The sequence below is a fragment of the Pseudomyrmex gracilis genome, unplaced genomic scaffold (genome assembly GCF_002006095.1).
Source record: "Pseudomyrmex gracilis isolate BER0280 unplaced genomic scaffold, ASM200609v1 scaffold_81, whole genome shotgun sequence".
NCBI classification, from domain to species: Eukaryota; Metazoa; Arthropoda; class Insecta; order Hymenoptera; family Formicidae; genus Pseudomyrmex; species Pseudomyrmex gracilis.
Window position 1 is genome coordinate 52,645 of NW_018020665.1, and position 20,950 is coordinate 73,594.

General features: G+C 36.6%; 4 protein-coding genes across 4 annotated transcripts; all 4 read left to right on the plus strand.

The window, feature by feature from the left end:
* The first annotated feature begins 1,535 nt into the window (after nt 1-1,535).
* On the plus strand, nt 1,536-3,445 carry LOC109855123. Its single transcript, XM_020428984.1, has 3 exons — nt 1,536-1,837; nt 2,102-2,290; nt 2,817-3,445. Exons 1-3 carry the CDS (start codon nt 1,624-1,626, stop codon nt 3,152-3,154), a joined length of 741 nt encoding a protein of 246 aa, XP_020284573.1. The 5' UTR covers nt 1,536-1,623; the 3' UTR covers nt 3,155-3,445.
* A 1,015-nt stretch (nt 3,446-4,460) lies between these two features.
* On the plus strand, nt 4,461-6,999 carry LOC109855118. The gene is made up of 2 exons (XM_020428979.1): nt 4,461-4,873; nt 6,463-6,999. The coding sequence occupies exons 1-2, from the start codon at nt 4,498-4,500 to the stop codon at nt 6,795-6,797; spliced, it is 711 nt and encodes a 236-aa protein (XP_020284568.1). The 5' UTR covers nt 4,461-4,497; the 3' UTR covers nt 6,798-6,999.
* A 4,619-nt stretch (nt 7,000-11,618) lies between these two features.
* On the plus strand, nt 11,619-13,248 carry LOC109855111. Its single transcript, XM_020428966.1, has 2 exons — nt 11,619-12,290; nt 12,439-13,248. The coding sequence occupies exons 1-2, from the start codon at nt 11,783-11,785 to the stop codon at nt 12,810-12,812; spliced, it is 882 nt and encodes a 293-aa protein (XP_020284555.1). The 5' UTR covers nt 11,619-11,782; the 3' UTR covers nt 12,813-13,248.
* A 1,664-nt stretch (nt 13,249-14,912) lies between these two features.
* Nucleotides 14,913-16,991, plus strand: LOC109855122. Its single transcript, XM_020428983.1, has 4 exons — nt 14,913-15,521; nt 15,635-15,730; nt 15,850-15,969; nt 16,242-16,991. Exons 1-4 carry the CDS (start codon nt 14,978-14,980, stop codon nt 16,985-16,987), a joined length of 1,506 nt encoding a protein of 501 aa, XP_020284572.1. The 5' UTR covers nt 14,913-14,977; the 3' UTR covers nt 16,988-16,991.
* The last annotated feature ends 3,959 nt before the right edge of the window (nt 16,992-20,950 follow it).

Sequence of the window (20,950 nt, forward strand, 5' to 3'; positions counted from 1 at the left end):
TATTTGTACAATGATATTCGTAACCCAGAAAATTAATCGCAAAACTGTCTCCGTACTTATACCAGGCCGAATACCGTTAAACGAAGATGACGAAGTCTCTGCTCGTACCTGTTAAATATTTAAACGAGATTCTTATGGCGCGAAAACAATGGAATACCACCCGCGAATTGATTACCTGTTACCTTTTCGAACGTTTCTCTACTCAAAAAACAACATTGGCGACGCGCGTTTCTTTATTGTTTCGCGATGACACCGATTTCTTTGGATCTTCCACTATTACATATTTATTAACGTGAAATTATCAATGTGTCGAAGTGATGAGTTAACACGGGGAAAAGTTACACACGCGGTCAATGCGAATCAACTATTAGTTTTCTATCTTACAGCGAAAGTCCGTAACACTTACGTAACTAATTTTAGAATGAATTCGCATAAATGATATTATTATTTTGCCTTACGTATGAGAGCAATAAGATAAATACACTCGTAAAGGCGAAAGTTCAACGAGTAAAAACTTTTATTAGCCAGAGTTAAATCAGAAAACCCGTCGAAGATGTAATCCTGTAGTTCACGTGTTACCGAACGTGTCTCTGGGTCAAGGTAAGCGACTCGATGCACGTGGTTATACACGGGAATGCACCGACTCATTCCAGCAAGGAAATGGACTGTAGGAATACAGATATTTTGATTCCTTCCTTGGAATAATATTTAAATCTAAGTCAATGCCGTGTCAATAATAATTAGACACAGCAATTTATGTTATGCAATTTTTTTTTTTATAAAATACTAAAGCATAAAAATTAAACTATGTTGCACAATACACATCTGTTATGTATTTAAATTCTAAAAAAATATTACTGGAGATTGTCACACATTGAGACATTAAGTGTCGCCTAAATGCACACGCACACATTGATCGTAAGAAAAGCGTATATTCGCGACCCGTTGAATAGCAACAAGGCGCGAAATATATGCGCGCCCGTCATCGCCGTTTGTCGTCGAGTTTCTAAGCCATTTGCGGTAAGTTGAAAAAAACTTAGAAAGTGTCATATGCGTAAAACTGTCATTCTTCAATATTTATTCTACAATTTTGACAAACAAAAAGGAAATTGAGTTATAAGGCAAAGAGAATTTATCGAGCTATGTAACATATTTATTTATTGCAATTGAAAATTTTCCTCCATAGAAATAAATTCTGAAATCTTTAATAAAATTTGCCATTTTTGCTTGTTGAAATACCAAATTATGTGATAGATGTAAAATGTCTCGGTAGGAAGAGCGACTTCTAGACAGGGTCTTCCTTTCAAGTTGATGACACGTTTCTGGCGCGGTCGCGCGTTTGTTTAAAAAATTAACGAAGAAAGTTTTCTGGAGAGGTGGCGTCTACCTGTAATGATGTGTCATTCGTCTCGTCGTCGTCATGCACCTCGTTGTCGGTATCAGAGTGGGGGAATGCCGAGGAGGGTCCTACACCACGCGGTGCACCTATAAAGGTTGAAGCAAACGCAGGGCCAGATCACACTTTGTCCCGAAAATTTTCCAGATTGTAGTTCTGGTCTATCTTCACCGCTGCTGTTCGGTGTATCGTTCGATAAATTAGACTAGTGATTTTACACGAAAAAGATGAAGAGATTGCTGAGTCTTGTACTTGTCGCGTGTGTCGCGGCCGGACCTATGAACGACTCTTTGCAAGATCACAAGAATCTGAATTGTTACGAGCAGAACGAGCTGTTTGGTAGCTGCCTCCTTGTGAAGACTATCAATTATCTTAACAAAGCGGCTCGATCAAACGACATTGGAGTTATTGACGGCGTGACTTTCGTCCGGACCACACCGAGTATGTTTGCATATTTGTTTAATTTTTTAAAACTGTAATATATATATTATATTTAAAAAAAAAAAGAGAAATAGAAAGTTGATTGAAATCTCTCAACGAATTTCAAAAGAAAATTATTGCTATAGTAAACAATTAAACGCACAATAACAAACTAATAAAAACTACAAAGAGATGTTGTCTAAATTTGTTTTGCGTACATTTTTATCAAAATTAGTAAAATGATAGTAGCTTTTTCTCTCTTATCTTCAAATGAACTTATTACAGTCCAAAGCAGAGGCAGAGTTTTAGAGAAGTCCGAAGTGGAGATTATGAATGAGCTACCGAGCGATACCACGAGCAGAGCACTAACACTAATAGACATGCTGAGCAATTCGGCCATCTCTTTCATGAAGAGTCACAGTCTGAAACTCAGCATGCCCAATGAAGGATCGATTTCTCGCGCCCTAATGGAAGGTGAGCAGTCACATTTCTTCCACCTTAATCGAAACATTTTGATTGCGCAATCGCACCACCTTCCCTTGATTATGTCTAGACGATTAACGTCACGGATTCGCGACGTCATAAGTATAAACGAATAAAAGCGCTTCAGTATGCCTTTCACCTTCATGATATCTATATGTACAACGTCAGACCTGTTCCGGATAAACTCGTTCTTAAAGCACACACCACTTATTCTCCTTCGTAAAATGTATTTCACTTTTCAATTTCTATACTTTCAAACTATATGTCGTGTACAGATAAACTTGCGATTATCTTAAGCCTATACTGTTTTATGAAAAAGTTGATCGTAGTGATATTATATTTTGTTTAATACTCTTCTTTTTGTCTCTCTCTTTCTCTCTATCTATCTATCTCTCTTTCTTATATATTGTCAATACGAGTCTTATTTTTCTATATTTAATAATCAATCCCGTCTATCGCTATTTTTAAATTAATATTTTTTAGCATAAAATTTATACAAAATTTCTTTTGTGACTAGGACGTGCCAAATTCAAGAAAATATTTTTCCCGCTGATTGCTTCACTAGGACTCAAGGCTGTCTTCTTCGATCTACCTATCTTGTTCGGTCTAAGTTTACTAGTCTTAAAAACTCTCGTACTCAGTAAATTGGCTTTGCTGATCCCAGGTGTTATGGCGTTTCAAAAATGGATCAACAAAGAAGAGCCACAGCCTTCCTTGTATGATTATAATATCTCACCTTTCACACCGGATAACTACAAGAATGAACTACAGGGATACAGAAGCTTCAACAATGCTGAAAACGTCGACGCTCACAATTTGGCATATTCCGCGCACGCACCGGACGCTAACAATTAAACTTTTTATTCCGCTCGGTGTTTCACGTTATTCGTTAACATGAAAAGACCTGAAAGAATCAGAAAATACTGAGAGAGCCATATATTTTCACGGAAGCAAACTTCTTCTCGTGGCCATTGGTCCCACCTATGACTGCTAGAAATTAGTAACAATTAATATATAAATCGTATAATTATAATCGTATAATCTATTATATAATTTATTAAATGTGTTATTTATGTTATGTAACTTATATATATATCTTGAGTAATATATTGAGTAATTCAATCTCTAGTGTGTTTATTTAATAAGTGTGTGTGTATATATATATTTAATAAATTCTTCACATAAAAGAGAAAGAATCTGTATTTGTGATACTTACACTGCTTTATTTATTTGTAAACATAAGAACAAAAAAGTTTTCTATTTTAGGGAAATTAATGTTGCTAAAAAAAAACTCGATGAAGCGCGATACATAGAAAACGTCATACGTGACTGGTTTCTGTGAGCGCGAAATATTGACAGCTCGGCGTGCGAAATTACAGAGCACTTCGAGCTCATACGCGATTCCAATCGGATATGGACATACCTACAGGTCATTTACACTCCCACTTCTCTTCGTCCTCTCTTCGATCCTTCTCTCTCTTTAGTTGCCGACTTCGACGTACGTTCCATTTCTCTTGTTCGAATGTCTTCTGACTGCATGATTCGGGACACAAGTTTTACATACCATACCGTGTCACCAAGAGACACGGAAATCTAATTTTCACCGGAATGCTCATGAACGAACGCGGAGATAACGTACTAATCTTAACCACGAAAGAGATGATAGAATGCAATTTGTAAAATGTGTTCGTGCGCAATGCAAATACATTTCAGATACACGTGAATAAATAAAATAATTGATAAATAAAACACGTTTTTTCGACAGATTTCTTACTGATAAAAAAGCTGAGAAGATAGCTGAATTATATACATATATATTTAAGAAAATAAAACTGTGTACGTTTAAGAAAATTTCGTAGAACGTTTTTTTGATCGGAACAACTGCGAGTTCAAGAAAACTTAAGGAATTTCCACGATCCGATAGACCGAAAGTGACTGCGAATAAAAGGAAAATTTGCTTGTGCCTGCGAATTTTACGTTACGCGAGTCTCGTGTCATGCATATCCATGTCCGTCTTCTACAGAGAGTCGATGGAATTAAAATTCCTGGCGCTACTGCCCTTGCACGTTGCTTGCCAAATGGTTCAGCAAGACCCCACCACTTATCGATTACGGATTGTATAAAAGAAAAAAAATAGCCCTGGGGCGAACAGTCAAAATCATTACTTTGAAGTCACGCTATATAGCAACTTTGTAACGATGAAGACCAAGGTAATCATCATCCTGGCGTTACAGCTGGTGGTGACGTTGGCGATGACCAATTCGAACACGGAGGACGGGAACAGTCTGGAACATCTGGAAGAAAAGCTCGCGAGAGCGATGGACGAACTCAATGAAAAAGATACAATTGGCATTTACGGCGATATGGTAACTTTGGAAAAGGTCGCGGAAAACAAAGAACCATTGGACAAAAGTGCGGATCCGCTCGTGAGCAGAATTGAGAAATTCTTAAGAACACGAAAAATACAAATCAATCTTCCTGATGATACTTCGACCGCTGGTTTATTCGGACGCGCTCTCGGCCAAACAAACATCGACGTGGAACTTAAAGGTCTGACACACGGAGCTTCCGAAGGTAAACGATGCATCAAGAAAAAACAAATTACTGTTAAGTAAAAAAGATAAACATGATAACAATATTGTTTTATGTTTAACAAATAGAGTAAAAGTCGTACCAAATTTAAAAATTAAAAGCAACTAGAGCAGTTTTTGTCTCTTAAAAGTCGAAAATTTGTTCACGATAAAACTGTGTGTGTATACGATAAGAATAATTAAAAAAAAAACATGGTAATACTGACAAGTATCATTTACTGCAGCTATTTCAAAAAAATATAGTTTAATATGTTTAAACAGTGATTAAGGTGTAACAAAGTTTGCATTCCGTTATTCACGGTTAGCACTGAAAATCTATAGTTCACGTGACATATATTAGTGCTGAAAGTGAATTTCATCAGTGAATGACATCTAAATTGTAATTTTTAGACAGAATAAGTAAATACAAAATTCAAAATCCGCACACATTACAGTTATCTATATTTTTCTGGTAAACTTTTACAAACATGTAATAAGAAGGAAAGGAAAGGATTTTTTAAGGATTTATTTTATCTATACAATTTTTTATAAAAAAATAATAATAATTGTTCTCTTTCTAAATTTTTTTTAAACTTGTTTAATTATCTATCGTGATCTAATTACATGCTTTCTTCCGTGTACCTCACATTGAACATTACATATTCCATACCGATGTAATACGACTAACATAAGTTGTAATAGCGACATTAGAATACAAGTGAATTCAGTGAGACTCTTGTGAATCCGTAACATAGAGAGTACTCGTTCTTCTCGAACGTTTTGATCTGGTATGAATACATCATTCGCTGGGCGCAAACTTATAGTGCCTCGCCTTTCTAAAGTCCTGCCAATGGCGTTTAAGTAGTTCACGCATCTCGAGACCCATTGGTTGAAAAGTATTCCTTGCCGCATCTTCATTTTCGATTCGATCTCGTGGCCGATATATCATTCATACATTCTCCGCGTCTTTTTAATCTATCTTTTTTTAATATTCATAATATCTTTTTCTTGAGTATCTTTTCACACGTGTATCTCTTCATAGCGTGAAAAATATTTGTTATGGTACTCAAAAAATAATAAAAAAATTCGGCGACGCGTTTGCATTCATCGCCAACTAAAAAAAAAAAAAGGGAGGTGAGAGCGATCGGAACGAAAAGATCCGTACATGGAAAGCTGCGCGTTCCACTTCTACCACATCCGCGAAAACAAATGCCGGAGGTGGGAACGAAGTGGGTCGAGGTAGATCTGTGGTGGGATTTCGGGTTTCTAGGACGACTACCGCGCGAGAAGACATCTAAGAAGGACCTTGAACGAGAGTGTCGTGTGTCAAAGAAAGTAGACTGGATAATGATGAGCGTCCGTTACGGACTTTTAGAAATCCTGACTGATCATTCGAGTATCCTGCGCGATTATCGATATCGCTTTTATATTAATTAATTATGCTCTATATTTCTATTACACTTGATATGTACTTTTTAATTATATTTCGATGTGCTTCGAGTTTTCTACAAAACTAACTGTATTAACTATTATTAATAAAAAAAAAAAAACGTTGAATTTTTATTTACAAAACGTTATGTGTGTTATTTACAGCACGTACAAGATTGAAGAAGATGATCCTGCCGCTGTTGCTTCTACTGAAATTAAAGGCATTGATCATTTTGCCCATCGTAGTTTCCGCCATCGCACTGATAGGCCTTAAAGGTTTGGGCGCGGGACTTGTGTCGCTCTTGCTTTCCGGCGCGGTCGCCTTGAAAGCCCTTTTGACACCACCTCCGCCACCGAGAGTCACTTACGGGGTCGTAAGACCTCATGAAATTCATCACGACCACTGGCACAGGTCGGAACAAGAGGTCAATCAACCCTACAAAGGCTGGACACCAGAATATAATGGTGAACAACCATATCCATATCATGACATTCCATGAAATGCACGAATCATTTACTTGCCATTCATATCATTTATTTATTTATTTATTGTACATGTCTGCATATATTCAATTTATAAGATACTATAATAAAATCATTTTTTTACACAATTATTTGTCGTTTTTATTGGCAAATTATCATTAAAACTGTTTTTTTTCTATTGTTCACCGGAAACATATCTTATTCGCGACTTGTCAGTAAAACGAGACTTATTTACGATAAAAATTGTATAATAATGTAAATAATTATAAATATATATATTGTGTGAAAAAAAAGAACTATGTATGTATACATATGTATATATAGTCACAAACGGATTTCTCATACCTATCAGTCGGTCAGACGAGAAGGCTAATGACCTAGATGGAGGTTCACGGACGAAGAGAAGATAGAGTAATATGTGAGTGTGGGAGGTAGCGGAGAAAGACGAAATTAAAGTGGGGAACTAGGAAGAGGAAGAAAACGGGGTCACTGTGCCAGGAAAGGGTAGGAATGCAGGCCGCAGCTACGATTGGTCTGCCGGGTTCCCCCTCAGTTTTACTCGCGAGTATTAAGGTCAGTGTGTCATTGCCTCCACGTGTTCCTTTACCTCCACCAAGGGTACGACCGTGGCCTTTGTAGTGGGGACCGGAATAACGGCATCGGTTGTGATTAGTCGAGTCACTCCGAGAGGAGTGGGACAGCAAATATGGGTATATATAAACTGTTCGAGAGGACAGCACCGTCGAGAAGTTGCGGACACGATGAGGAACGCAGGTTCCGTTCATGTTAAGGCCTTTCGTCTCTGTAAAATATATATACGTTATTAGATTTACATTAAATTTCAGATTATGTAGAACGTGGAACTTTATATATATATATATATATATATGTATATATATATAAATTTCTTAAATATTTATTTGTAAATTAACAATGCACTAATTTAAAACAAAATTTTTTTCTTCGAGAAGTTTTTAAATTGTTTCTTATCCGTAAAAAAATGGCGAAATATTTTGCATAGATTTGAAATAATACGTGCATTTTATTATGTTCATTGTACATTTATACATTATATAAATAATAAATATGTATTAAAAAAATTATAAACATTGTATTATGTCTATACATGTATTTAAATTTGTTAAAATTATTAAATACTTATAGTAAAACAATATACATTTATATATATATATAAAGAGAATAAATTATTTCGCGTCATGATAAAATTAACATCAAGGGTGTTATCTGAAATATAATATAATTTATTACAAAAAAAATCATAACGCACGTAATACAATTGTTAGATCACTACATTCTTCAGGACTAAGTGCCGCAACGAAAAGTTCGCAACATTTAAGAGATTGCCTCGAAAAAAAATGTGAAAGTATAAGTATACGCGATGCATTTTGAGTACATAACGGATATGCGTTCTCAAATTAAAGAGGTCTATGCAATCACTCAGGTATCAAATACTAGAAGTAGTAATTCTACTTGTTTTCTTTCCTTCTTATTTCGCACTACGACGCATCGACACTAACATGCGCACTATATACATATTTATATCTACGATATCTTTATTCTATCTAAATATAATTTTAGAAATTATGTTTTAGTCTGTGTAGTTTATGCCTGTTTCAAAACAACGATATATATACATTTATATATAAAAAACTAAAAAATATATATGATTTCAATATATAACCAGATGACGTACTTGAAGCGACTAGTTAAAATAAATATACGACATTTTTGAAGTTTATTCAGTACGCATCTCACTATGTTTTATCATTACAATGATAAATATTACATTATTGTAAGAAACAAAGAGAGAGAGAATTTATTAAACCTTTTAAGCAAATATATAATTCTTATGCAAATATAGAAGTATATACCAAGATCACGTACAATGATAACGACTTTCCCGTAAAGAAACAGGAATTTCAATTTTTCTGTGATAAAGCAACGTTGCGGCATCAAATTGTTCACAAAATATAACAATTTACATGCTCGAGCATGTGTGCGACGAAAAAGGAAAGGACGTTGCTTTTTCCTAGAAGAAAGCAAACCGTCCGTAAAAATATTGCAAGTACCGTTTATCAACTAGCAATATGGTAAACAATGTTCCAGACAGTCGGCAATTTTCAGCTTTCCAAAACGATCATTTTTCCTCGAGTTACATACATTTCTCTAAATTCCTAACAGTATATACCGCTGATATTCCAAAGACTTCGGTGTATAAAAATGCGATTTGCCGCGGTAACTGTCAGAGGAGAAATTATTGACGCGTTTTCTTCGCTAATCCAGCGTGAACACTTCCCTGAATTGTCGCAAATTGTTGGGTATATCCGACTTTCTTGAAACAATGACTATCTCGATTTTGATCACAGAAAAATGGGGTAATCACGGCCGTTACACTACGCACGATCACGGTCTTTTCATATGAATTCACTCGTCGTAAAGTCATGTTCGCACTTGTGAGTGTACACCTACTACGAAACACTCTGTGCAATTTCTCAAAACATCGTGTAGTTAAAAAACTTTTTAATATTACATACTGTCAAAAAATCTATTTAAAAATTTCTTTTTATTAAAAATGATCAAGTTTTTAATTTAAAATACTTAGTTTTTGTAAAACAATTTAACTTTTATACGTACATTTACTTGTAAACTAGTACTCGACTTATACTCGATTTTAAAATAAAATAAGTAAATAAATAAATAAAAGTACATTAAGTGAAATAAAAATAAAAATTCAAGTATCAAATCGAATTATGGCTATGTAGAGCCTATGCAGGATGTTGTGCAGATAAATAATAAATCTTTATGTTTCGAAACGTTTTGACTTTTATTTCAAGTCCTTATCAATCGAATCTTAATTAAAAATATCATTAAAATTTGAAATAATGGACAATCAAAAATAATCGAGTATCTCAGACAAGTCATGCTTGAACAAACTGTGTGTGTGAGTCGATACTGCTTAAAAATAAAAATATAATATACTTATCTTTCTTCTTTTTCTTTTGCCTTTTTTCTACGTAAGAAAAAAAATTAAATTATTTTATGCGTTACTTTACATCGGATGTCCCAAATATGGTGTAATATTGCGGTTTCAGAGTCAATGATTACCAATATATAAGAATATAAATTGCTGTGATACGCTTTTGCAAGAAAAGAAAAACAGGAAGCATTGATCGTATAGTGGCGTTGTTCTGATTGAGATTCCATACGAGAGAAAAGGTGTTTATAAATTGCGATGTCAGAATGAATGCATTGTATGAATGAATTCACGCGCGATCAGATTCAATCTATTACATTATGTTTATAAATCGTGCTTAATCTGTAAATTATTGAAAATAGTTTTTAATTTACGAATTAAACACGGTGTGTTTTTAACGGCTGTTCCAGTTCATCCTTTTCGTCGCGATGCTTAGGAAAGCGCAAAGCCGACGCCCACTGTCATCGGCTGGCGGACTGTCGCGCATAGCTTCGCAAGAGCTATGTGAACGGCACGACGTGCTCGAGATCCCGCGCGATTATTAACGAAAGGAAGGCACGGCGCGCGAAAAGGAAGCAACAAATCGCGAAATAGATGCCTCGGGAAGAAGGCTAGTCCGTTCTAAGTCGACACACCTGCCCGACGCGCGAGCATGCAAGCGCGTCATATCGCGACGTTGTGCATGCGTTTCGCCTCCGTGTGTATGTGCATATATACGCGCGAAACCGCGATAAGCGATCCCCATCGAGCTGCCTCGTGAAAATCGACTGCGTACTTTCACATCGGCAGATCCGTCTGAAGCGCCGTTGCTCGAGCGTGGCGCGCGAAAATCAGATCTTCAACGAGCTCTAGCTAAACTGGGCTGATTTAAAGTAGGACTCCCGTCACGTTTCGCCTCTCGACTGCAATAATAATTTATATGATATTTTGTTTATTGATAAACTTCTTAAATTTCAAAATCCGAGTCGCACTCGTGTCGCGAACTGTGCGCACAATTAGTCCACCCGTGTCCTTTTGGTTTCGCTCTTGAAACCGAAAGTAACCTCGCGACAGACGATCGGGCGCTGATGATACAAACGCTCGTCGATTTTGTAACTAACGCGTGTTTCGGACACTCGATTTGATTCTCTTTAAATGCGGTTCACTGCAATTTACTTCTTTTTCATACATATAAAAAAGAATATTAATCCTTTCGTAACAATCTCGCAGACCTATTTCTGGATTTCTAGAATATGCAGAGAAATTATCTTACGTTTAAAAATATATTTTAAAAGCGCTTGTTATTTTGTAAAAAAAAATTTTATAAAAGAATAATATACAGAGACTAATATAATATTTTAATTAACTTTTAAATTAAATTTTTAATATAATATTATTTATAGTTTCGACATGTACACACAGAGATTGCTTATTTTTTTTTTATATAAGTAGTTTATTTAGTACTTCTAAATTTTTAATAGCGGGAAGCATTTTGTGATATCAGCCAAATTACAGAAACGAGACGCCTACCTATGGAGATCAATCGTCGAAACTCGATCGTGTGCGCATTAATCGTAACGATTAAACTGGTGCCTTCGCTCTCATTCATTATCTCTCGTACCCGTTGGTAACGTTTTTTTCCGTAAATTTGACTTAGATTCGAATTCTCCGCTCTATTTGACGCTCCCTCTCGCCGCCATCACTTGGCCGGCTGCGGGAGGCCCCTGCCTCCTCTTCTCGACGTCCGCAAAGAAGAGAGTTCCGTCGTCGATGCTCTCGACTATGGAGAATGTATGAAACGACCGAAAGGCAAAAAGGAAAAAGGATTATCCAGTGACTCGCTCTATATATACTGCAACTATCCGAGGGTATGCCCAGTGCACGTTACGCGTCTCGTCCGTCAGTTTCAAGGTCCTTCGTCTTCCGAGGATATCGTCGCGCTGCTGGCGGTCCGTAGACCCGGGACGAAAAAAAACCCTCGCAAATTCTCCGATCGGGTACCTAAGGAAAAAAATCCGAAAATCCGCGATGAAGAGAATTACGTATGTCGCCCAATTATCACGCTGTCACCTCCTTTTTCTGGTGCTTCTTTTTGCGAAATGCGCCAGTGCGGAGATCGAAAGACGCACCTCGCGACAAATGGTGGAGGAGATGCCGGAACATCTGGCGCCGAATTTGAACAAGGATTGCGGGAAATCGTATAGTGCCACATGTCTCAAATTGGACGTGGTATCCTTCCTGGATAAACTCTCGGAGCAGGAAGACATCGGAATCCTGCCAGGAGTATCTGTTGTCAAAGAAAACGGCTCTACTCATGTCCCGACGTCGGAGGTAGTTGCCAATTTGGCGAGAGACTTCCCGAACGACGTCGAGAAGAGATTGGACGCCTACCTGGTGCACAAGGTCGGCAGTTACCTCAACAGCCACTCGCTCTCCATCAAGCTTTTCGATCCGAAGACCTTCGAAGCCGCCAGGAACTTCAATGAAGAGGCGCTCGCGCAACTCGGCTTGGGTGGAAATCAAAATGTCGAAACAGGTTAGAGAGCGATAAATTTTATTTTTTCTATTGTTTATGTATCTGTTATGTAACAACAATAATACAGACATTCAGATAATCAGTTTGATGCGAGACAATTTTTCTGTACACTTCATCGTACGCTTTAAAACGTATTTTATGTTCTTAGGACGTAAGAAGGATAAAGGCGGCAACAACGGCCTGATGGCTGGTTTGATGATGATGAAGGGAACTCTCGGCGCAATGGGATTCGGCGCGTTGGCTCTTCTCGCCGGTAAGGCTCTGATGACCGGTCTCATGGCGCTGATGTTGTCGGCTATCATCGGGCTCAAGTCCCTGGCGCACGGCGGCGAAAAAAAGACCACGTATGAAATTGTCAGCAAACCGGTGTACTCGAGCTCGCACACGCACAGCTCGGAGGAACATCACGGTCACGGATACGGACACTCCGGATACGGAAGATCTCTCGATTCCGTCCAAGAGTCTCTCCAGCAGGCCGTACTTAAGTACGGCAACGCGCGCGATCGCAGATCAATTCTATAGAATTAATCTCACCCCCGATCAATCAGCTCCCGACGACGTGTCCGCGCTCGCTGGCACACTACGAAACACCTTAGCACATCTCTACCTCACTGAATTTCCCGTTTTTCTTCATCCTCTCGCACTACTCCCTCATCTTCTTTTTTTTAATTTTGCCTGTCTCTCTCTCTATCTCTCTTTCCTTGCCATTTACCTGATTTTTCTCACTCACTCGTCTCTTCAAGATCTCGTCTCACTTCATCGATTCACAGTTATCACATTATTTATAGTCACATAGGTATTTATTGCGATCGCGCCACTGCAGTTCCGATCGGAATACTCGTTGAGAAAGCGTATCGTCGTTTTGCACGAGAATTGCTCAGAATCATGTACATGATTTTTGAATATTTATTTTGTTACTGTAAAATTGTAATAAATAAAAAACAGATTTGTAAAGATACGTATGTTGTTGTTGTTAATTGTAATTATCGTTACGACTGAGTATTATGTGGTGTGTGGGATGAAATTTATCTTCAGCTAAGTATCTCGACGATAGTCATCATGAATTTTGTGTGTTACAATGAGCACTTCTCACTTTGCCCGACATAAGTACATCGTAGATAAGTGTATCATGCGCTGAAAAGTCTGCACTTGCATTCCCTCTTTGTTACGGTAATTTAATTTTCACGGTTAAACATCTCACCTCTGAAGGTGAATGTACGGACTAAATAAAAACACGATGTAAGAGACCGGCGCCTTGCGATAGCCAATTAGAGTATCACTTCTGCGGCAGATCATGAAGTGTTGCCATTCTGAAGGTGCAATGCATAGAAGTATAAGTTAGTATACTATACATGTATACTATATACGTATACACAATGTCGTTGAAGTTTGAAATGTTCGAGCGAAAAGATGTGTTTCAACGAAAACGTTTCAGACTTTTTCTTTGTGACAAATTAAAAAATTTTTATCATATTTATTGACATGTAAAAAGACTTTTACTTTTCGGGAAAAAAAGTCTAGGAAGGTCGCCAAGCAATGTTTTCTCACGCATAGTTTCAATGATAGTTGAGACGTTTTAACGTCTTTTCTTTGGTAACAAATTTAATATAGTTTATTATATAATATTTATTGACTTTTACTTTTTGGAATAAGAACCTGTCACATGTACATACTTTGTTTTTTAAAATGAAAAAATTTCTTAATCTAATAAATAGTAAATAATTCTAAAATTAAATAAAGACAAAAGCCAAGGAAGTTCGAACACAGTTATAAAATATGTTACAAGTGTTTATAGTGTTCAATACAACTACAAATACTTTGACAAAAAAATACGTATTTTATCAATGCTAATATTTTAACTACACTCGAATGACGCGCCGACATCTTATTTCTGTTGGAATATTAACACTGATAAAGACCGCATCCCTTAATCGAAATATCTCCAGTATCATTAAACACAATAAATACAACCAACCATATTCGGGTTTTCATTGGCCTTTCTTTTTACTCAATATGAAAAAATATATCTGTGAAAAAATAATATATAAAACTAAAGAATTCTGTAAATGATTATTATCAAAAAAAGAAAGATAATTACGAAATAAAAATAATGAAATAATTGCAATTATTAAAACTTAAATACTACAGATACTGATTAACTAATATATACGGAATATAAATTATGAGTCGCAATTAGTGATCACCGTTTTTTTACTTTTTTCATATTCTACTTCCAAAACCTGTAATCTTTTCAATGCTTCCTGCGCGTTTTCGCTTTAAATCTGTAATTAATTTACAAGTAGAACACAGAACTATCTTGTGTCTCTTTTTTGAATTTTCTTATAATCGTGTCAGCGTGTTACAAGCTCACTACTACATCTCATTACTGCATCCGGAAGCGTTCTGTTTATTTACTTCGCACGCCGTTGTTGAAACTCAATAAATGATTAAATAGAAACCCGCCTTTTTCAAGCTTATCATCAGAAGACTACTTGTCTCGCTGCGAATAATGACAATCGTGACAAAGCGTTGAGGGAGGATACCACGAATGACATAAATCTCATTGTATATAAACGATTGCAATGACCCACAGTCAGTGTCAGTCGATGATTCCTTCCGAAAGTTATCTTCGTCGTCGTTGTCGTCGGTGCCGATAATTTCTCACTTGTGTAAAAGTGCGTGAACTTATGTTCGTGCCGTTGTTGTTGTTGATCACGTGCGCAATCCACGCGAATGCGTACGAGAAAAATGATATACGAAGCGTCAAAGATTACATCCTTGACACGGGGTTCCACAAGACGTCGGTCGAACGTCAGATATTCAATTTCAGAAAGGGAGGCATCAAAGTCGACGTAAAGGTGGTCCCATTGGTCAGAGATAATTCAAAGAACAAAAACAACGATTACTTTCCAGATTTTCCTGTGAAAGACATCGGGAAATGCATAATCGAATTTTCGCTTGACTGCATAAGAAAACGTCTGGTTCGTTATTTGGAGACGGTTAACAGTCTCGACGAAATTACGTTGCTCGGACAAGATATAAAATTGGTGAAAAGCAGAACGATACGCAGATTGAACGCTCGCTCGATGAACAACACGGACGTCAGTATCGAACGTAGTGTGGATGATTTCTTTGACTCTTACACTCTGCGTATCACGCTACCCAGATGGAACAGTAAACGAGAAAAGAATCAAATCGACGTCATGATGGATGACACAGCTGTGGCAGAAGGTTGGCGCGATAGATATTAGAACACAAGCGTTGAAAGTCGTTCTGAAGATGTTCGACGAGTCTTCAAATTATCGTTTGTCTAAATTAAATTGTTCAAAAACATTTTTTTACAGGACGAGGAAAGAAAGGGGGCGGAGGCGGTAAAGGCAAAGGCGGATGTAAGATGATGATGATGTGCATGATGATGATGGCCAAAATGAAGCTCGTAGGTAATGTGTTTATTTATTTGATCGTTACGCAGAACGTTCGTATAATTCAAATAAAACATCTGAAGTTTATAAATTGCGCGTACCATTGTAATAGGAAGTAATCAAATTTCGTTTAACAGGATTGATGGCAATGAAAGGTATGATGATGGGCGGTATGTCCTTGATGGTCTCTATGATGATGCTGATGCAGAAATTAAAAGGTGGCGGCGGTGGACCTTGGCAAGGCGGCGGAGGAGGAGGTATTACTTAATTTTCAATCTGCGCACCTAATCATCAAAATTGATATTATATAATTAATCTTTTAATAATCTTACTAATACTTAATGCGTTTGCAGCACGTCAAAATATTACCAGAATGCATAACTTAGTTTTTTTTTTTAACAATGTAGAAAAATACTATAATACGAGGCAATCTTACAAATGCACAATTCGACAAACTTACAAGTAACACAAAATTAATAAGCACCCTTATGCGTGCGATAACAATCGCTAACCTCATGACACTTTCTAGGACAACTGAAAGAGATCGTGCTTCTTACAAAAGCCTCGGGCGGGGGTGGAGGTGGCGGTGGCGGGCCTAGCGATAGTTATGGTGCACCTCCATCAAGTAGTTATGGTCCCCCCTCAGGTGGCGGGCCTAGTGATAGTTACGGTGCACCTCCACCAAGTAGTTATGGTCCCCCCTCAGGAGGCGGCGGCGGCTACGGCGGAGGTGGATGGGGTCGCAGCTTCCACAAGCCGATGACATCAGCGTACGACAATGTGATTAAGGCGGAAGCCGCAGACGGATCAAATAACATTCCCATGATAGGAGAAGCTACTTCGAACACAGAAAGCATCGATTATCCCGATTATCAGGACTATCAAGAAATGCCGATTTCAAACATGAGTTTAGCGAATTCCAATTGGAACGGAACGAACTATGCGATCGAACATGAAAGAGCCAATTCGAGTTTTGAATCGGTAAAAAATGACTTGAAAGTAGACTCGTCAGTGAACGCAATGGGCAGGAGTTTTGGTTTTAAAAATCCGCTTACCAACATCGTTAAAGTGATCGAAAAGAAGAACGCTGATCTAACAACAAGTACAGATCAGCCTGATGTTACTTACGACACAAATATGACCTACATGAACGAGTGGCAAGCCACAGACGAAAAAGTGCAGTCCGATAATGTTTTATTGCCTTCAAACGCGAAAACCGAATCTCAGCAAGTTGAACCACTCTCCAGAGACATTCCCTTGATACGTGGAATTTAGATTATATTACTCACTTATGGCTATCAGTATTTTATATATGTGTATATTTTTTTAATAAGGAATGAATAATAAAATATATGTGAAACAGAAGGTTTATTTCATTAGAAAAGTAGTAAAAATTTTTTTTTAGCTAATAATAATAATTATTATTATTCTGGCGGCAAAGAAGTGGCGCAATCTTTTGATAAGTCTTTCAAGTTTCTTCCTCTACAACTTTCAAGTGAACGTTTCTGAATGTTGTGCGAGATGTACGAAATCCCCATTTTATCGAGCATACACCTGGTAATACCGATCGAGAAATCCTCAACATGAGGAACGTCGACACCAGGTGTCCAAGGATGTTTAAAATCAGTCAAGTTCAAGATTGGATATGAATAAATAAACATATATATATATGTATATATATATATATATATATATATATATCCATATCTTTGAACAAAATACTATAAATCACATTGAAATTTTTTAACGGTTGTTTTTTTTTCATGATCATGTGCGAGTACATATATTTCATGGCTTATTGTATTCACGTCACATTCATATAAGTTATCATGCTAAAGACCCACTATTAAAATTTAAATTTGCAGTGAAAGAAGAAAAAAACGATTCTATCGATATTGTATTTTTCCACATGTTTGTATACATAATTAATTATTGAATTAATATACTATATTCTCTACCGTTTAATGGAGACTACTTAAAAATCCACAGAAATTTAAATATATTTTGCATGTCAAACGTTACACGCGACCAAATTCTTAAGTGACCCCGGAGCTTTTTACTCGCACGATGATCGACCCACATTATTGACCGTTTGCTTAAAACTCGCGACACGTAGTTTTTTCAGTGACAACGCGATCTGATTTGAAAAGAGTAACGGCAAAAGCCGATTCACGTCAGCCGTTGTTGTCGGACAGTTCGCGAGCATTTATGGCCGTGCATTTGATTTTCTCTCCCCGCTCTCTTTTAATTCCTTCGATGAGGAAGTGGCCGCTTCAAACCGCGAGGTTGTTTGTTGGTCTCACCGTTAGATAACCTACTGATCAACGGGATACAATCGGTCGCTCCGCTCCCTTTCGCGACCGATCAGGAAAATTGGTGAAAGTGTTCTTCTCGCTCGACAAAAAGAGGTTCCCACTGTTCCGGAAATAGTAACAGTGCAACGTGCGCAAGGATGGGTTCACTTTCTTGCATTACCTCATCTGAGATGCTTCAAGTCTAAGTGATAATTTATTCCGACATTTACACTCGGATATGTAAAAAACCAATATAACAAGCCTAACACGTGATTTTGTTTTTGCAACAGAATAATAAGTGCAAAATATGATTTATTTTTGTAAGAAATCGGTCTTTGTGCAAAGAAACTTTGTGAATATTATCTATTTCCTGTCTCACATTCCTAAAACGTTAACTAATATTATACTAATATAAGTACAAGAAAGTATACTTTTTTTTGCGCATATCTTGATCTATTTTCCTTATCAGTAGTAGAAGTTTTTGTCACGAAAGATATATTCCTTTCTCAAAGTTGACGTAACGGAAATTGTACGTTGATCTCGGTATGTCAGACATACCGTGTACAATATATCATTTGTTCCGTCTGAGATGGTGCGATAATGTTGTATTTACATGCTTTTCTGTGCTTTGTAGAAAGAAGTAGGTAGGCAAGTGAATGAGACACTGTCATCACTTTTCATCAAAGTAGGAAAATTAAGAATCTAGAGAACTTCTAAGAGACTGAAGTAATTAAAAAGATAATCATCAAACTCGGTATGCCCAGCATTTCCCCATAAATTGGTATTTTATTTTAAAGATCGTTCAATATGTTTTTGGCGCGAATAAGTTTTTTCGAATAAAAGATTTATGTCTTTTTTTTTTTACTCACCGTGAATATGTGACGTGTCCCAGTTGCTTGGTTCACTTCGTGCATGTGTGAACAAACCAGTTCCGATGCAACGCAAACGAATATTTTTTTTTTTTTGTCGTAAAAATTGAAGTCAAAGTTTGCGTTTCTGGTTTGGCAATTTTCTCGACCACGTGTAAACTGAAATACTTTCTAATATATTGCGTGTGGTACGACTAATCCGTTAGACTGGCACAAATTGCTTCCTTTCATTTGAGATTGTAAAGCAGTGTAAGAGAAGTAATTAACGAAGAGATAGATAAGAGAGCGCGCACATGTTGCAATACGTTATAAATTAGTGCTATCACAACAATCCATCAAGTTATAAATCCTTTTAAATCATACATCGGTACAACATAATAATGCGAAATTTAAGTTTCAATCTAAAAATTAATTTGAGTTATACTTACGCGTTGTACACTACTTGTGAAGCAGAGTTCTTTTATCCAATTATTTTATCAATATATTTTCTGCAGCTTAACGCGTTGAAATGACGTCACGTCATTCATATCTGAATGTGACGATTAAGTTTTTCCAGTAACTATCTTATTTATGAATAATTGGTTTTACTCATCTAAGTAAAACAAGCAAATATGTTTGCAAAGAATTTGCAAAATTATTTTTATTTAATAGCAACAATTTAATATATAGCGCAAAACTAATTATTTTGGCTCCAAAAACACATCCGATTTCTACTAAGCGGTCAACGCTCAGTGTTAAACACTTTAAATAATATGCTAATGTGTGTCGCATTTATTCATACATAATTTACCGCTTTGTGAATCTTTGAATAATTACACTGAAAGTAGTTTTAAATTGCAGATATCGCTTTAAAGCTGAAAGCGTGAGAATATTTTCATAACATTGTCTTCATTTCCGAGAAAAAGCATCTTGGCAACGTTTGTCGCGCATCTGCATTATTATGCTTGATAAATAATAGGTAAGGACGGAACTGGGTTACACTGGAATGTTGTGAACGAGCCCCTTGTTCCTCCATGGGTATCGAGAACTGCTCTCAAAGAAGAGAAGTGAAGTAAAATCGGCGCGCGTGCTTATGCACACGTCGTTATATATTGCATTCGCGAACAAAGACAAGACACATCCGCACGGCGGAACGAAATTTTTACAATTCTTGTGTCCGGCGATTCTGTGTGGACAAACACGCACATGTGCGTAAAAAAATCCATTCGTCGCTTTTCGGCGTAAGCCGGTCACATGCCTCAACCTACCTAGCGCCTTTCATTAGTGGGTCAATGGAATTCATCCGGTCGAACTGCGCTCGTCAGTCCACGCTTGGTCCACCCGATTACCTTGAACGGTGTTTTTCCTGTTTCTTTATGTGTTCTTCGACATTGATGGTTTTCGAAACATTGAGTTATATTCATTGTCAATTCATTGTCAAAGTAAACATCATAAAAAACATGTATCAGTTTTTTTACGAAAGATAAAAAAAGTATTAAGAAAAAAATAAAGTAAGCAAGTATTCTCTTCCTTTTAAGTATAATCTATCTGCTATCGTATGTTTTTTTATAATATAATATATACTTAAACATTTAAAAATTTAAGAAATCAGTAACTTCTGTAATATTGCAAAAGTATATTCGTGAAATTTTATAAAAACATTTTTTTTTATAAAAACAATTTCGGTAAAAGATTACTAGGTCATTGCGATATATACTTGAAATCACCAAAGATTCTAATATTCAATGAAAAAAAAGAAGACATATCTAATTGCAAATTTAATCAGAAATAAATTGAAAAATATATTCTATGCATTTCAAAAAGAATTGCCGATTGCAATAATGAGAACACACTTTATCGGAATCTGTGAATGAAAAGATTTATTCAGGTATAGGTAACATAAAGCTTGTTTGTTTCATTTATGTTCAAGCGTATCAAGAGACGATGAAGAGTAAGCAAGTTTTTAACCGGAGTAAATAAATGATTCTTCAGTGACGCTGTAAGATATCTTATAAAGTAAAAGTATGTTAACATTGCGTCTCGCTCACAAAAGATAAAAGTAAAGTACTCGAGTATTATCTGCATATCAATATTTT

What these genes read in the sequence shown, in the direction of transcription:
- LOC109855123 (XM_020428984.1), top strand. Translation starts at nt 1,624, where the DNA reads ATGAAGAGATTGCTGAGTCTTGTACTTGTCGCGTGTGTCGCGGCCGGA. An exon ending in TTTCGTCCGGACCACACCGA is followed by an intron (nt 1,838 to 2,101) that starts GTATGTTTGCAT and finishes AACTTATTACAG; the next exon opens with TCCAAAGCAGAGGCAGAGTT. An exon ending in TTCTCGCGCCCTAATGGAAG is followed by an intron (nt 2,291 to 2,816) that starts GTGAGCAGTCAC and finishes TTTTGTGACTAG; the next exon opens with GACGTGCCAAATTCAAGAAA.
- LOC109855118 (XM_020428979.1), top strand. Translation starts at nt 4,498, where the DNA reads ATGAAGACCAAGGTAATCATCATCCTGGCGTTACAGCTGGTGGTGACG. An exon ending in GACACACGGAGCTTCCGAAG is followed by an intron (nt 4,874 to 6,462) that starts GTAAACGATGCA and finishes TGTTATTTACAG; the next exon opens with CACGTACAAGATTGAAGAAG.
- LOC109855111 (XM_020428966.1), top strand. Translation starts at nt 11,783, where the DNA reads ATGAAGAGAATTACGTATGTCGCCCAATTATCACGCTGTCACCTCCTT. An exon ending in AAATCAAAATGTCGAAACAG is followed by an intron (nt 12,291 to 12,438) that starts GTTAGAGAGCGA and finishes TTATGTTCTTAG; the next exon opens with GACGTAAGAAGGATAAAGGC.
- LOC109855122 (XM_020428983.1), top strand. Translation starts at nt 14,978, where the DNA reads ATGTTCGTGCCGTTGTTGTTGTTGATCACGTGCGCAATCCACGCGAAT. An exon ending in TGACACAGCTGTGGCAGAAG is followed by an intron (nt 15,522 to 15,634) that starts GTTGGCGCGATA and finishes ATTTTTTTACAG; the next exon opens with GACGAGGAAAGAAAGGGGGC. An exon ending in GCAAGGCGGCGGAGGAGGAG is followed by an intron (nt 15,970 to 16,241) that starts GTATTACTTAAT and finishes GACACTTTCTAG; the next exon opens with GACAACTGAAAGAGATCGTG.